This window comes from Jaculus jaculus, chromosome 1, assembly GCF_020740685.1.
Source record: "Jaculus jaculus isolate mJacJac1 chromosome 1, mJacJac1.mat.Y.cur, whole genome shotgun sequence".
Classification (NCBI taxonomy): Eukaryota; Metazoa; Chordata; class Mammalia; order Rodentia; family Dipodidae; genus Jaculus; species Jaculus jaculus.
Window position 1 is genome coordinate 110637016 of NC_059102.1, and position 15081 is coordinate 110652096.

Here is a 15081-nt window from a genome sequence, read left to right on the forward strand (position 1 = left end):
CTATCTTCTTTGCTTACTTCCTTTCAGTTATATATTTCAGGAAATGGTATTATTGCAATTTCACCAGATATTATAGAAAGAAGTCACCATCCCCTTCTTCCTCTTCACTACCACTCTGTCCCCAGTTTCCTACTGTGGCACCAGGAACTCCTACACAAAGTGCCTTGTTCCCATCTATTTTGGGTTGATAGACTATGGAAGAAATGTGGAAATCTGCATTTTAGCTCAAGCTTTCTTGGGTCTGAAACCAGTGGTCAGAAGTCTGTGATTAAACTCAAACTGAATCATTCTGTCATGTGTCCCTTCTGTGCCAGAGTGAGTGGGAGGGATGGGGTGGCATTACAGCTAGTGGTTAGCCTGATATGCAGTGAATCCAGTGTACATTGGGAGCTGAGCATCACTGTGACTGTCATCTGTTAGACATGCAGCAAAGGATGACACAGAAGATAATCTCCACGCAGGTGGGCACCACACCTGTCCTCTTTATCAAGCTTTCCCCAGTGCCTGCCTCCAGGATCAACACACATTTGGTGCTCAGTAAATACTTGCAGAGTGAAGGAATGAATAGAGCTCTTCACCCAGGAAGCACAGATGAACAGATACTAACTTGTCAGTGCAATCACCCAAGCTAGAATAATATGTACCAAGATATTTTAAAGTTAAAGGAAAGTCATGATTAAAGGAAGAACCCTACAGAATTAGTTATACCTTGCACTCTTTGCATCTTCCTGTATGTGAGCTTTTAAACCTTCATTTTATTTAATTCCCTTAGCAATCTTAAGAGGTTGTGATTAAATTCCTGTTTTGTAGATAAGGGAAAGGAAGTCCAGTGAGATTAAAGCAGTGCCCAAGGTTATACTCCTCAACCATCATGTCCAAGTGGAGGTTCCAGGACTCCTTTTGTGAGAAAAGAACAGAATGACTAGAGACAGAATATAAACTATCAAGGCAGATTTAGAAACAGCCCTTTGGCTGCCCCCCTGTTTAAACTCTAGAAGGTATTACAAAGTTAGAGCTCATTTTATGTTAGGACACTTTTGACTCTGTGATTGACTTCTGGAACTTGCAGGGACTTGGTGCTTTGAGCCTGCACAATGGAATTGTAGTGTCTAGTCTCAGGCCTTATCAGCTTCTGACACTTAAGAAAATAAGGGAGCAGCCCTAACTCAGGAGTGGTGAAGGGAACCATGTTCATCCTAGGGAGAGGCTGTTGTGTGATTCCCTCTCCCCTTCCAGGGAGATGTGAACAAAATCTATTCACCCCCTGATAGGGTACCAACAACAGACCAAAGATACCATTCCATGTACATCCATCTTGGTAAACCATGAGTTTACTGAGCTTACATATGGGAGCACTGGTGAGGGTTTACTTACAGAAGAAGTATGGATGATCCTCAAGCAGCCACACCACCAAGGAGTCATGCCTAGCGTGGGTGGCAACCTCAGAAAATCGGTATAGGTGGAATCAGCCTTGTACCTCCTGTGTGCTGCAGTACTGCCTGAGACCCCGTGCAGCTGTGTGGCAGGATTATGCATAGCTGTGCAGGAGGGCCAGTGAGAGAGGGCATAGCTGTCATTCACATGAGGGTCAACTGACCCCTCCCGTGCGCCTGTGAGAATCTAACAGGCCGGATCGTGCAAGGGTCTCACAGAGGTCATCACAGCTGCTCTGATTTCCAGATGGTGATGGCTTCAGAAGACCATATTATACAATGGAGGCTGTGTACTAGGCTTCCTTCTGTAATCTCCCACTGTCTTCTCCTCCATGCTACAGTCTAGGCAAGCCATCAGCTGTTTCTAGCAATAAGATAACATGTGGGGCCGAGGAGAAGACTCAGTTGGTAAAGTATTTGCCATGTGCACATGAGGATCTCAGTTTTGACCCTCAGTACCCACATAAAATGCCAGGTGGGCATGGCTGCCTATCTGTAATCTATCTGTAATCCCAGTACTTAGGAAGTGGAAATAGAATCTCTGGGGCAAGCAAGCTAGCTAGACCAGCTGAGTCAAGGAACCCTGGGTTCAGTGAAAGATCTTGTCTTAATACACAAGGAAAGACACATGATGTCCACCACTGGCCTCTGCATGCACATGTACACCACCCCCCGCACACACATACACACATATACACTGCAAACACCACACACACACATACACATACTTGCTTTCAAAAGACAGCAAATGCTATAGCTCTACCTAGCCCTGGGCTAATGTTTCCCAAGGTCATTAGCACTGACAAATGGTATTAGTTGTATTCCCTAGGAACATAGTCACTTTCCAAAAGCTTCTAGCATTGTCCCATGGATGTATTGGTACCTGTGTTATGATGTTATCATGTTGGCCACACTTGAAAGACCTTTAATATGTCTCCTCCTCCCACCCCCAGGTCAAACACTGCTGAAGATAAGTTTGTGTTCTGCAATGGACTTGTCCTGCATCGACTTCAGTGCCTTCGTGGATTTGGGGAGTGGCTCGACTCCATTAAAGACTTCTCTTTAAATTTGCAGAGCCTGAACCTTGATATCCAAGCCTTAGCCTGCCTGTCAGCACTGAGCATGATCACAGGTAAGCACCACCTTACCAAAGCAATCAATCTAGCCTAGGTACAGATGGATTCTGGTCTTGGCCAAAATATACACCAGAAATTAAGAAAATACCTACGGCTTTTTTGAACTCTTCGGTTTGATCGAGTTTAACCACAGACACATGCCTCCACAACCATTCGTGAGCTTCTAGGAATAGAGGACACTAGTCTATTGAGTTATCATTGTCAACAAATGGACTGCATGAAAATCTGACTCGTACAAGAAGGGTGTTGGCAACTGAATTGGAGTGCTTCAAAGCTATTCTTTTCTTTTACAAAAGATTCCCTAGGAAAATGTTCCTAGTCTGTTCCTATGGGACATAGGTGACAAGCATTCCTTTCTCCCCAGTCCTTTGCCTAGTGACCTAGAAAACACTAGAGACAACTTGACTTCCTAGTCTTGATTGGGAGAGGTCTGAGGAAAATACAAGTTTGTCAAAAGAAAAATAAAAGAAAAGGACCGTTCCACATTTATTTTTAATATCTTACTTTTTATTGGAGAGAGAAAGAAAATGGGCATGTCAGGGCCTCGAGCCGCTGCAAGTGAACTCCAGACTCATGTGCCACCATGTGCATCTGTTTTACATAGGTCCTGAGGAGTTGAATCTGGGTCCTTAGGCTTCACAACCAGACACCTTAATCGCTAAGCCATCTCTCCAGTCCTGCAGTTATTTTCTATTTTTATATTATCCTATTCCCTCTGCACATGTCTCTCCCTTTGGGGAAAGTGGAAAGATAAAAGATTCCCAGGGAGTATGTTGGGGAGCAGCAGGACCACCAGCCATCTCCTTGTGGCTGTGGAGGCCCAGCTGCAGCTCCCCTAGCCCCTCACACTTGCAGCTCTCTATTAGCTCTCATCCTTTTCAGTCAGACTGGTGAGGCAGTGAGGAGAGCAGGCTATGGAAGGGGCTGGCCAAATCTGAGGTTCATTTCTGTCCTTTGGGTCAGACCCGGTCATGGATAGGCTGCAAGGTTGAAGGTGAAGTCCAGACTGGATACGCTCTTGGCTCAGAGTTTCCAGAGGTCTCAGTGCTTCCTCGGGCAGCTGGCCCTTCCTTTCCCATGTGGCATGGATGTGCATTGCTTTCACTAACCACTGGTTGCATATAACTTCTCTGGGCATTTCCTGAGAGCCTAAGTGAGATATATCTGTGTGCTTCTAACAGGTAGACTGCAGCCAGACACCAGCTTGTTCCCTTGGCATTCTGAGTGGGGCTTGTATTCCTCTTTCTGGTCTTTGGTCCTGAATGAGGAACTTCTTTTAAATGGGCTGTCACAGTCTTCCAAGAGGTCCATTAGTAAAACAAAAGCAAGGCAATCTCAATCAGTATGGAGTAGAGAGCTTTCTGATGGTAAGCGCCTAAGAAAATAGGTACATTTAAGGTAGGAGCATATTACCCCTGTGGGACTATAATGAGACTCACCCCAGGGCCACCTTGCCTTGCAGCAGCTCTTCAAATCCATTTAGCAATCATTCAGCTTTTCTGGGTTAGTTAGATATTCAGAACTGGAAATTGTGAAATCGAGTTCATTTACAAAAGACAAAAAAAAAAAAAAAAAAGTAAAAAAATCAAGCCAGCCTTAGCTTTCTGCAAATAAAACCAGTCTTTGCCACATCAGTATAGAAATAGGAGTTTAGTTAGTCAACACATGTTCACTAACATAGGTGCTGCCCCACATGTCACAGGGTTTTCAGAGATGATGACATGCATCCCTAGAGGAGACAGAAGGTGATGTAGCAGGTTAAATGCTACCATGGAGATGTGGCAATGGGTACCAAGTGCCAAGAAACCACAGATGGGAGATGGGGAGTGCTCTGCACATGGCCTGGTCCTTGATTAGAGAAGAGAATGGTTCCAGCCCATATTGGAAGGAGTGAGAATGTTAGGCATAAATAAAAATTTGCTGATGCCATTAAAAATATTGCTGAGCTAAGTTTCAGGAGAAAAACAGCTGAAAAACTGATGAGAGAAACCGCTGGTTGATCAGAAGAGTGGGGCAAGATGCAAAGACCCTTCTGCAAAACTTCTCTGCCTTGTGAGGCACGTGAGGTTTATCTTCAGTGCAGTGGGGAGCCACAGAAAGTTTTGACCAGAGGATCATGATAGCCAGGCCTGTATTCTAGAAAGATCTACAATGGCAGCTGGTTGTAAGTACAGAGTAGGTCAGCCAAGAGAGCAAGAAGGAAAGGAAGTCCTTCCATGTGAGAGCTGTGACTAAGAACGAAGCTGCCCTGAGACCTCTTCTCATTTGACTCTTTAAGTGGAAGTTAGTGGACAACTGGGTGCCAGGTACTCCCTACCTAGAGAACATGGCAGTTCTGCACAGAGACCAGAATAGGAAGTAGGAGGAAGGTGGAACCAGTCTCTGTATCCTATTTGCTGTGTGGTCAGAGCTACCCAGCCTACAGCCCACTCATGTAGAGATTTGCAGGAAAAGCATGGGCTTTGGGATCTAGCAATCTCCTCAGGAATCTGATTGTGTTTGTAAGTTTGACTATTGAGTGCATAGTTCATTTCTGTGAGCTTCAGCTTTCCCATCTGCCAAATGGGGACAATATCATCTATTCCATGGGGTGGCAGTGTGGGTTACAGAAAACTGGGTTGGTGATGTAGTGGAACTGGATTAGGGGCAGGCATTGTCCATTTATGTTCCTCCTTGGAGTAATGGTGATAAAAGCTTCCTCACATTAGACACATACTTGTCCTTTCCCTTGGAAATCATGGCTGGTCCAAAATCAAACTAAATTTAATGAAAAAGCAGCTGGTGGCTTTAGAAGAACTGTGAGCCAGGTATAGTGGCTTATGCCTGTTATCCCAGCACTCAAGAGGTGGAGGCAGGAGGATTGTGAGTTCAAGGCCAGCCTGCACTACTTAAAATGCAAAGCCTCAAAAGAATGACAGCAGCAGCAGCAACAACAACAACAAAAAAGGCAGACAGAGAAGCTGGAAGGCAGACGGTGACCATAAACTAAGTCATCTACATTCCACTGGGCCTCGTGCTTTACTGGGATGTCTTTGGGCCTCCCCAACAGGGCAGCTCCAGTTTCTGCCCTTGCTCCTGCTGGCCTGTGCACAGTGGGCTGTCCTGAGTGCTGTGGTTGTAACTCAAGAGGAAACAAGCTCTGACCTCCTAACACTCTCTTGGGATTTTTCTGGCTGGGAAGGGTTGAGGAGCATGACAGTATCAGGCAATAGTGAAGAGAGATTCCTGGGAAGCATTACACACTGCCATGAATATCCACATCCATTTGAGTGTGCACCCACAAACCTTAACTTCTCAAGCAGCTCAATCATTATTATAAGGGGCAGTTGTGAAATATCCACTAAGCAATTGGTATGAGAAAATTCATTCAAAAAAATTGTCTGATCTCAAACCAGAGAAGAACTCATGAAAGGGACATGGGATATTATGTTAGTCAGTTTTGCTTCTAGAAAAAGTATTAAGAAATTGTTGGTGTTGTAATGGTGGTTTACCCAAACATGGACTCCTCCCCATCTGAATTCATTTTTAATTCTTCCTCTTCTTCTCTCTGAGTCCCTCTTGAAAAGCCAGGTGATGAAGTAGGGGCAGGAAATGGTTTCTTTCAGATCCCTCTCCCTTCCCACACTAATAGGGAGTTCCCCCACAATTGTGGTTTCCAAATATTTTTTTAGGTCCCAAGTTTATCTACCCTAACCACTGCCTTTTGCCAAACAATGTCCCTAGAGCAATGGGAATGCTTTGCTCTGGATGGGATAGCTGTGTGATGAAATCAACTTGTGATTTATTGTGTTTGTAAGTAAGGAACCCTCCAAACAGAATGTTAGCATGGATTTACCATTTTATAAGCATCATATTGAGGGCCTATATGTGCCAGGTACTGCTCTAGTCTGTCAGGGTATAGGGAAGTGAAGATGAGTTGGACATTGATTCAGCTGCCAGGAAGTATGTCGTCTACTAAGAAGACATATATGAATACGGCATATTGAACTCAATTTACGATTAGTGTTTGGGTTCTTAAAAGGGACAGTTTCAACACAGGGGAAGTCTAGATAATTGCTAACTTCAGAGGTGGGGGTTAAGAAGGGTGGAGACACTGGTCATGAATGACTTCCCATAACAGTATCATCTAGACATGGGAAGATATAAAAGACATTCCAGATCTTAGAGACTTGAGAACCAGGGCATGGTCATGGAGCATCCCAGCACCTTTTGTGGGGACCGGGTTTGGCAGAATTGCATTCTACAGGTATTGAATCACATATATAACCTGCGGAGAAGTAAGAGAAATATTTAGGGCTGTTGCTCTGAGTGTCCATATGTTTGGAATAAGCATGAAGGAGATAATGAACTCATCCTAGGTCATGCCTTCACTACCTTTAGAGGAGAGCATTAGAAGTGTGTCCTGCACTTTGGGGAAATGTAAAGGATTTTCAGTAAACAATGGATTCTAGGAAACATATACCTATGGTCTAATATAATAACCAAACCTTAGAGTAAAAACATTTATTTCCCATGTAGCTATAGAGAAACTAGGGTTGAAAAGGCTGTTGTGAACCAGATGACAGAGGGAATCTTGAATGCTCAAATGTCACTTTGCAAAGGTTTCCCAAGGCTTTCCTTTCCATATTCATGTCTTCCATCAGGTGAGACAGTGACTCCTTTCTCTCCTATCTGTATTGTTCTTGGTCTTACTGAAGCAAGGCCTCTAAAACTAAAGAGGCAAAAGAAAGAACCAGGAGAAGGGAGATGATAGCTGAGATCACTATGCCATCCTCTACCACCTCTTTCCAGAGCTCCTCTGCTCAATCTGAATGGTACCCTGTTTCTCCATCAAATAAAGCTATCAAAAACATTGCAAGGAGCTGGTTGTGGTGGCACATGCCTTTAATCCCAGCACTTGGGAAGCAGAGGTAGAAGGATTACCATGAGTTCAAGGCCACGCTGAGACTACATAGTAAATTCCAGGTCAGCCTGGGCTAGACCTAGACCCTATCTCTAGATAACCCCCTCCAAAAAAAGCATTGCCAAGAAAAGATCATATAGTTTGAAAAAGAGGGGTATGATAAGTTTTTTAACCCCCTGAATACCAGTGTTTTAATTTCTCATGGAGATAATATTTTAGGCCATTTTGGCAGACTATAACAAAAATTCCATACTGTGATTAATTTATAGGTAGTAGAAATGTGATGCTTGCCCTTCCGGAGGCAGGGAAGTCCTAGATAAAGCATGAGCAAATATGGTGTGTGGTAAGGGCTCACTCTGCTTCATAGGCAGTGCCTTCCAGCTGTGTCTTCCTATGGGAGAGACTCAGATCACCTTCATCAGGCCTCTGCCTCTGTGACCTCATCACTTACTAACTCCCCTTAGTGTTCTCACATTAAGGTTTAGGTTTCAGAACATGAATTTAGGGGAAAAGTCACAAACATTAAGATGATAACAGATACTAATACCAATTTGTAAGTTTTTTTTATGAATGAGCTTGGTAAGTGCCATGCAGAGACAAATATTCAGGCAAATCTTCATCATTAATATACCAGATGTTACTTGTCATAAATACCTCTGGGAAGGGCTAGCTGTTCTCCCAAGAATCCCTAAAATGTCTCATGCTGCCATACAAATATAGAATGTGTCCCATGTACACAACACATTCAGAATATGTTGTGGGTATCTTTTTTTTAAATTATTTTATTATTTATTTGAGAGCGACAGACACAGAGAGAAAGACAGGTAGAGGGAGAGAGAGAGAATGGGTGCGCCAGGGCTTCCAGCCTCTGCAAACGAACTCCAGACGCGTGCACCCCCTTGTGCATCTGGCTAATGTGGGACCTGGGGAACCGAGCCTCGAACCAGGGTCCTTAGGCTTCACAGGCAAGCGCTTAACCACTGCACCATCTGTCCAGCCCTGGGTATCTTTTTTGATGAGCTTCTTAAAGCAGGGACAGTCTTTTTTTATAAATCATTGCAAGTATCTTGGCTTATTTCCCTTTAGCCCTTAAACATAAATGAGACGTGCATTTTTTCACCCTTGGAAAAAGCTATGGTTGCAATCTCTACTCTTTCCCCCATCTACATATAACACATGTGTTGTGAACATTTCCTCATGTCACAATTTTCTGTGGAGCCTAATAGTCTGTCATTCAGTTCAGATCAATTTGATAATATTTACAGATGTTTGTTTGGAATACACATTGGTGTCCAGATAAAAATCTAAAAGCAGATAAAGTCTTACTCATCTTTGAAATTACCTTACCACTGACACATGACTATTATTGGTTGAATAAATTAGTTAATTCTGAGTATTAGAAAGGCTGTCCACTTTGGAAAATCTAGGCGTTTTTGATGTGTGTGTGTGTGTGTGTGTGTGTGTGTGTGCGCGCGAGCGCGCGCCATGTGAGTGTGGGCATGTAGCATGTGGAGATCAAAAGACAGCTTTGAGTGCAAGTCCTCACCTTCCACTTTGTTTGAGGCAGAGTCTCTCATTGTTCATCACTGTGCTCACAGGGCTATTGGCCCATGAGCAGTAGGATTTTCCTATCTCTGCTTCCCTTCTCCCTGTTGAACACTTGGGTCATAGTTATGTTAAAGCATCTAGCTTTATGTGGGTCCTAGGGGTCTGAAGTCAGGTACTCATGCTCATGTAGCAAGAGATCTACTATCTACTGCCTACTGAGCAATCTCCTCCCCACCCTGAAGTATACTTTTTTTGAGGTAGAGTCTCACTCAAGCCCAGGCTGACCTGGAATTCACTATGTAATAAAAACTCACATGTAGTGAGTAGTAAAAACTCATAGCAATCCTCCTACCTTTACCTCCTGAGTTCTGGGCTTCAAGGCATGTGCCACCATGCCTGACTTTCTTGAATTACTTTAACCTACTCATATTATTAGAAAATTGTCAGAATTCCCAAGAACTACCTTATATCAATTCCAATTAATTAAATAAATATCCACTGGGCATCTGTTACATGTCAGGCACACAGTTTCTTACCTTCAAAGTCTGTGGTCTTACTGGGGAGACAGAGGCACCTAAGCACTATTACCCCTGACCCAGGCTTCTGACCAGCACTCGTTTAGTCTAGCTGGGGCTATCTGTCCGTAAAGGATGCTATGTGTGACACAGTAAGGAGTAGTGATATGATTCTCTAGAGAATGAAGTGTGGCTCAGAACAGCAAGTCCTGTTTGTTGGTATTTTAACACTTTTTTTTTTTTTTTTGGTTTTTCGAGGTAGGGTCTCACTGTAGTCCAGGCTGACCTGGAATTCACTATGCAGTCTCAGGGTGGCCTCGAACTCATGGCAATCCTCCTACCTCTGCCTCCCGAGTGCTGGGATTAAAGGCGTGTGCCACCACGCCCGGCTTTTTTTTAACACTTTTTTTTGTTGTTGGTATTTTATTTATAAACCTATCCCTCTCCTTTCTCCCCTTAGTTGGAATTGTGTCATTATCTCAGTTAGCCAATGTCCTAAGACTGGCTTAAGAAGAGAAGTTACTTCTGGAGGCTGAAGGGAGGGACTCCTGCTAGCTATTCTCTCTCCCCCCCCCCCCCCCGCTTTCTTTAACCCTTGTCCTCTACTCTGAGAAAGAGAATTCTGTATTTTTCTTATCAGTCTAAGCAGCGGGTCTGGAAACTGTAAGACGGCAAAATTTAGCTCATTATAACTAAAACTATTTGAAATTACAATGGAGTCCCTTGGGACGTGAGTTGCTGCTGCCTTTGGGAGTATAAATAGAGACTACTTGGGCACAAGGTAGAGAAGGAGCTAAGCAGATTGTGGGGACTAGGAGTGTCTGGGACCTCTGGCTTCCTCAGGCATACATAGCACTGGACATCTCAAGCTGCAGCTTCTGAATAGGAAAGTCCAGGAGAGCCCATGAGCCTGCATTTCTCACAAGCTTCCAGCTTATGCTGATGCTGCTGGGCTAGGGTCCGCCTTTGCAGAGCAACGAACTAGGGAACCTATTGGTAATTGGATTCTCTGAAGTTAATAATAGCTACTATTTTTACATAGTGCTAGTGCTGTGCCAAGAGTTTAACATGTGTTATTTTAATGTTGTTTAATAAATACATTTGGAGATACCTGCAATGGATAACAACAGGGGAACCACTCAGAAGCTATCAAAATAATCTGATAGCAGATATTGAAAGCCTGGTCCAGAGGATGTTGATATTGAGAGAATACAGATGCAGGGAACGTCCCAGAGATAGTAAGTTTATAGAGATAGGTTAAATTGGTGGGCCACAGGGAAAGAATTGCTAGTGATTAACATGAGTGATGGCGAAGATTGTGCTGCCATTAACAGATGAACTCAGAGACATAACCAATTTGAAACCAATTTGAAATAGAAGGTAATGAATTGCACTTTAAATTTAAAACATATTTGCAAATATTTATTATTAAGTGCCTAATATATGCTAGGCACTATTCTAAATACTTTACATAGACTTGCTCACGTCATTCTCACAGAAATTGCCATTATTAGCCCTGTTTTACAAGTGTAGAAGCAGACGAAAGTCAGGTAGCTAATAAGTGATGGAGCTGGGAGGTACAGAGAAGTCTGTTTCTAAGGCTTCTAAGTGGAAAGATTTAAAGCTTATGCTGTTCTTTACTGTAGTAAGCTTCTTAGTAACTCCCAGCCTATCTATTTAATCCAAGCAATTTATACCTTAGTGTTTATTGAATCTTTTCACATGTCTTTGGTCTTCCATCTATATGTTTATTTAATAGGTGGTATTGAGCATCACTGGTGTGCGAGGCTTGGTGTAGGGGACATAATGGCAAGTAGTGCATTCCATTTCTCCAGGGCATTTACGTTCAGTGGCAGACACAGGCAACTGTCACATACATACCTGATTTCAAACTATCATGTCCTGCAAAGGCAAAATGCCATATGAGAATGTGATCTGGACTGGGAGCGGCAAGGAAGCTTCCCAGAAGAAATATCACACCTGAGACCTAAAGAAGGAGAAGATCTTAGTCAGCTGATGATGGGAAAGCCTGGGCACAGACAGAAATGTCTGTTGTTTCACTCAATCTCATCCCCTGCTCCTCCCCAACCTCTTGTTCTCTGCTCAACAGAGCCATCAGTGTCACAGGACTCCAAATGTGTCCTTCCATGTTCTCCACACAGGTCAGCATGTGCTGTTTTCTTCGTTGCTCTGACCCCACTAGCCACCACAGAACAGGTACTTAGTGCAAAGCTGTTGAAAGAAGTTAATTAACCATTAGTTAATTAAGGCACACAAAAAGGAGGTAGGAGGGAATCATAGAGAGGTCAGTTCATCTCACAAAGAAATTGTCAGAGAAGGCAGGTAGCCTGGCATAATAGAATATATCTGTAGATTTTATGTTGAAAACATAGCCCCTTGCTAATTTTGACCTCGTGTAAATCACACAACTCAAGAATCTTAGCTTTCTGATTTATTAAAGATAATGTTTTAAGTCCCATCTAACTCACAGGGCTATTGTAGAATAGATATAAAATGAGAATACTGAGGCATGTAGAAGAACAGAGTAGAGTGCCAAATGCATAGCAGGCCTCCCAGACTGGCTGCATCCTCACTCTCAATGGTATCTCCTAGTGGGGAGTCTTCTTTTAGGTGGGAATTTGAACTAAGTGAGTCATATTCCCCCTATGTACAGTGTCTATATATGTACAGTGTCTATATATGTACAGTGTCTATATATCTGTTACTTCACCATTGTGGTAAGTTGTATTTTGAACTTTGGAAACACCATGCCTGAGTTAAAATACTGGAGGACAGGAAAAATATGAACAAAAATACAAGAAATACCTGAAGGCTTGTTTTGTTAAATGGCAGGGTGGGGGAGGAAACAGAGTGGGGGACAATGGTTTTCAGTACTAAGGATCAAATCCAGGGTCTTGTACATGCAAAGCAAGTACTCTACCACTAATCTGCAACCCCCATCCAGAGAAATCTTAAACTAACAGCCATATATAATTCTCTAGGAGAGGGGGAAAAAAATCTCAATATCCAATCCCCCTGTATTTAGGAACTCTGTGTATCAGTACTATAGCTGTTTGCCAAGCCGCAGAAAAAAGAGGGCTCCCTCTATCTAAATGTCATTGATTGGGGTTTAAGGAATTTTAAATGACTGGGAAGGTCTTAAACACTGGGGGACTGCCTGGTGATCTGAAAACCTTGCTGGATGCTGGCAGGAGTCTGCATGGAGAATAAATTTTATCTTACTTCCTTTGGAAAAGTAAAGAAGCCACATATCCTGTAGCTGTTCAAAACAACAAAGGAGGGTTGAGGTGCCTTTGGCTTCTAACAGGAGTGTCTCTGAATTCCTCAAGGAATTCCAGACCTCGGTTGATCCAGCTGGCAGGAGGTATCGATCTCCACTTGAATTCACTGAATAAATAATGGTTGCCATAGTTATTGAGCAGTCACAACTGGCTGGAGAGCAGGGAAAACTCCGAGGCCCCTTCTGTGAGTTTGGCCACGGGAAAGTCTGGCTCCGAGTTTCCACAATCAACCCCCTCCTGAAACACAGCCATCCAATTGCTCAGTTTCTTCATCCCGATAATGAATATAGAACCTTGCATACAGTATCAGACACAAGGCACTAGGAGGAGGGAAAGCTTCAATTAATGGACTGGCATTTTATTCTGAGGAAAGCTTCTCTCAGTAGCTTGTAAACTTAATTTGATATAACTCAATAGTAATAGAATTGAAGATCAGCAAGATGATACTTGGTCATGTTATAGGTATTACAGTGCTTCACAAAACCATATTTTCCATCTTGCTCTTTTTTTTAACATTATTCTGCAAATAGCAGTAACCTGGAATTTTCAAAAGAAAGGTCAAAGAGCTACCCAATTAGCATAAATATTTTCACATTTTGTTTCTTTTCATTCTCTTTATGAGGAAAAAATGATGCTCATAGATGAAACCATAGCTTAGATATCATTTGTGTTCTCTCTATTTAACGCCATCAGTGTTTCTCCATGCTGTTTCGCAGTCATCACACTTGTCTTCCACTGTAAGGACCACAGTTTACTTGACAGCTCCCTTCTCCTTGGGCCCTCATCTTTTCCCAGTCCCGTATTGTTTGTTTTGGTTCTTGGAGGGAGGTGCGGTGGTAATAGATAATGCTATACCAAATGTCTCCATGCATTCCGTTTTGTTTTCTGTTGAATTTTTTCTTTGAATAAATTCCCAAGAGTGGAATTTACTTGGTCAGAAGCTATGAATGTTTTTATAGCTCTTGAAATTTACTGCCAAATTTGCAGCCTGGCATTATCCTTTTGGGAGAGCAAATAAAACTTCAGGCAGAACACCATCGCAGGCAGGATTTCTCTTGAAGTTTACTCTTCAGTGCCTCTCCTGAGACTGAAACCCAGGAACTTTATATGTATTTAGTAAAGAAATACCAATGGGAAGAGGGGAAGGTTTGCAAGGGGGCTGATGAACAAAAAGTTTCCTATTAACAGTCAAGAACTGCAGAGTTTGAAGTTAGCTGCATTATTGCTTGCCTTTAACTGCACAGTTGCCACCCATCTTGACAAGTGTCAACCATCGTCTTAGGTGCCGACCATCCCAGTGTGTAGCCCTGCGCAGGTGACAGAAGACTTTCCTGTAACATCAGCTTAGCTGAGCCTCGCAGCTATTCCTGGGGGATAGAATAATCACACTTTTTTGTCAATTTATTGTGTAATTTTTGAGAGGAACAGGAAGAATACAAGAAGTGCTTGTGTATCTTTCACCCTGTATCCCCATTTTTCTATGCAGACACTGAGTCCTAGAGAAATTAAGTCAAATAGCTAATAAGGCATGGAACCAGAAATGAACTCAGACCCCATCAAGGGACTTCTTTCTCTGTATAATGTTTAATTAAATCAAGACACCTGCAAGTTATAATCCTCTGAGACACTGCTGGCAATTTTTAGGGTTGTATTTTAATACATTGTAACATATCAGCACTAGAAGGGACTTTGCAGGTCATTAAATTAAACTTTCTCATCCCTTGATGGGGTCCTAGTGAGGGGAGAACTTGTCTAAGTCATATACAACTGGCCATGCTGGGAACAAGGAGAGTTCCTGATTGCCAGACCCCTTTTATCTGGGACAAGGGGGCGGGGGAAGAGAGGCCATTGCTTCCTTTTGCTTTTGGGAAATAACATTTCTAGCAAAAATGCCTCCAGGGCTAGAGAGATAGCTTAGCAGTTAAGGCATTTGCCTGCAAAGCCTAAGGACCCAGGTTTGATTCCCCAGGACCTACGCAAGCCAGATGCACAAGGTGGCACATGCATCTGGAGTTCATTTGCAATGGCTGGAGGCCCTGGCACACCCATTCTCTCTCTATCTACCTCTTCCTCTCTCTCAAATAAATAAATAAATATTTTTTTAAAAAGCAATGCCTCAAAATAAAACAACCAAATCTAGGAGAAATTAGAAATGGATGCTTGGTCCACATGCTTGCCCAGCAAGTGCTGGTAACCATTGAACTAACTTCCCAGCCTCAAGAATTCTGATTTTTATATATAGAT

General features: G+C 42.9%; 1 protein-coding gene across 3 annotated transcripts in view; it reads left to right on the plus strand.

Moving 5' to 3' along the window:
• The window catches only part of Nr4a3 (nuclear receptor subfamily 4 group A member 3), a 41577-nt gene that overhangs the window by 25033 nt on the left and 1463 nt on the right, over positions 1-15081 (plus strand). For all 3 annotated transcript variants that reach the window (XM_045160033.1, XM_045160040.1, XM_004656958.3), the window contains one exon: positions 2387-2565. In XM_045160033.1, the coding sequence (XP_045015968.1) occupies positions 2387-2565 (179 nt within the window). The remainder of the gene's footprint in view (positions 1-2386; positions 2566-15081) is intronic.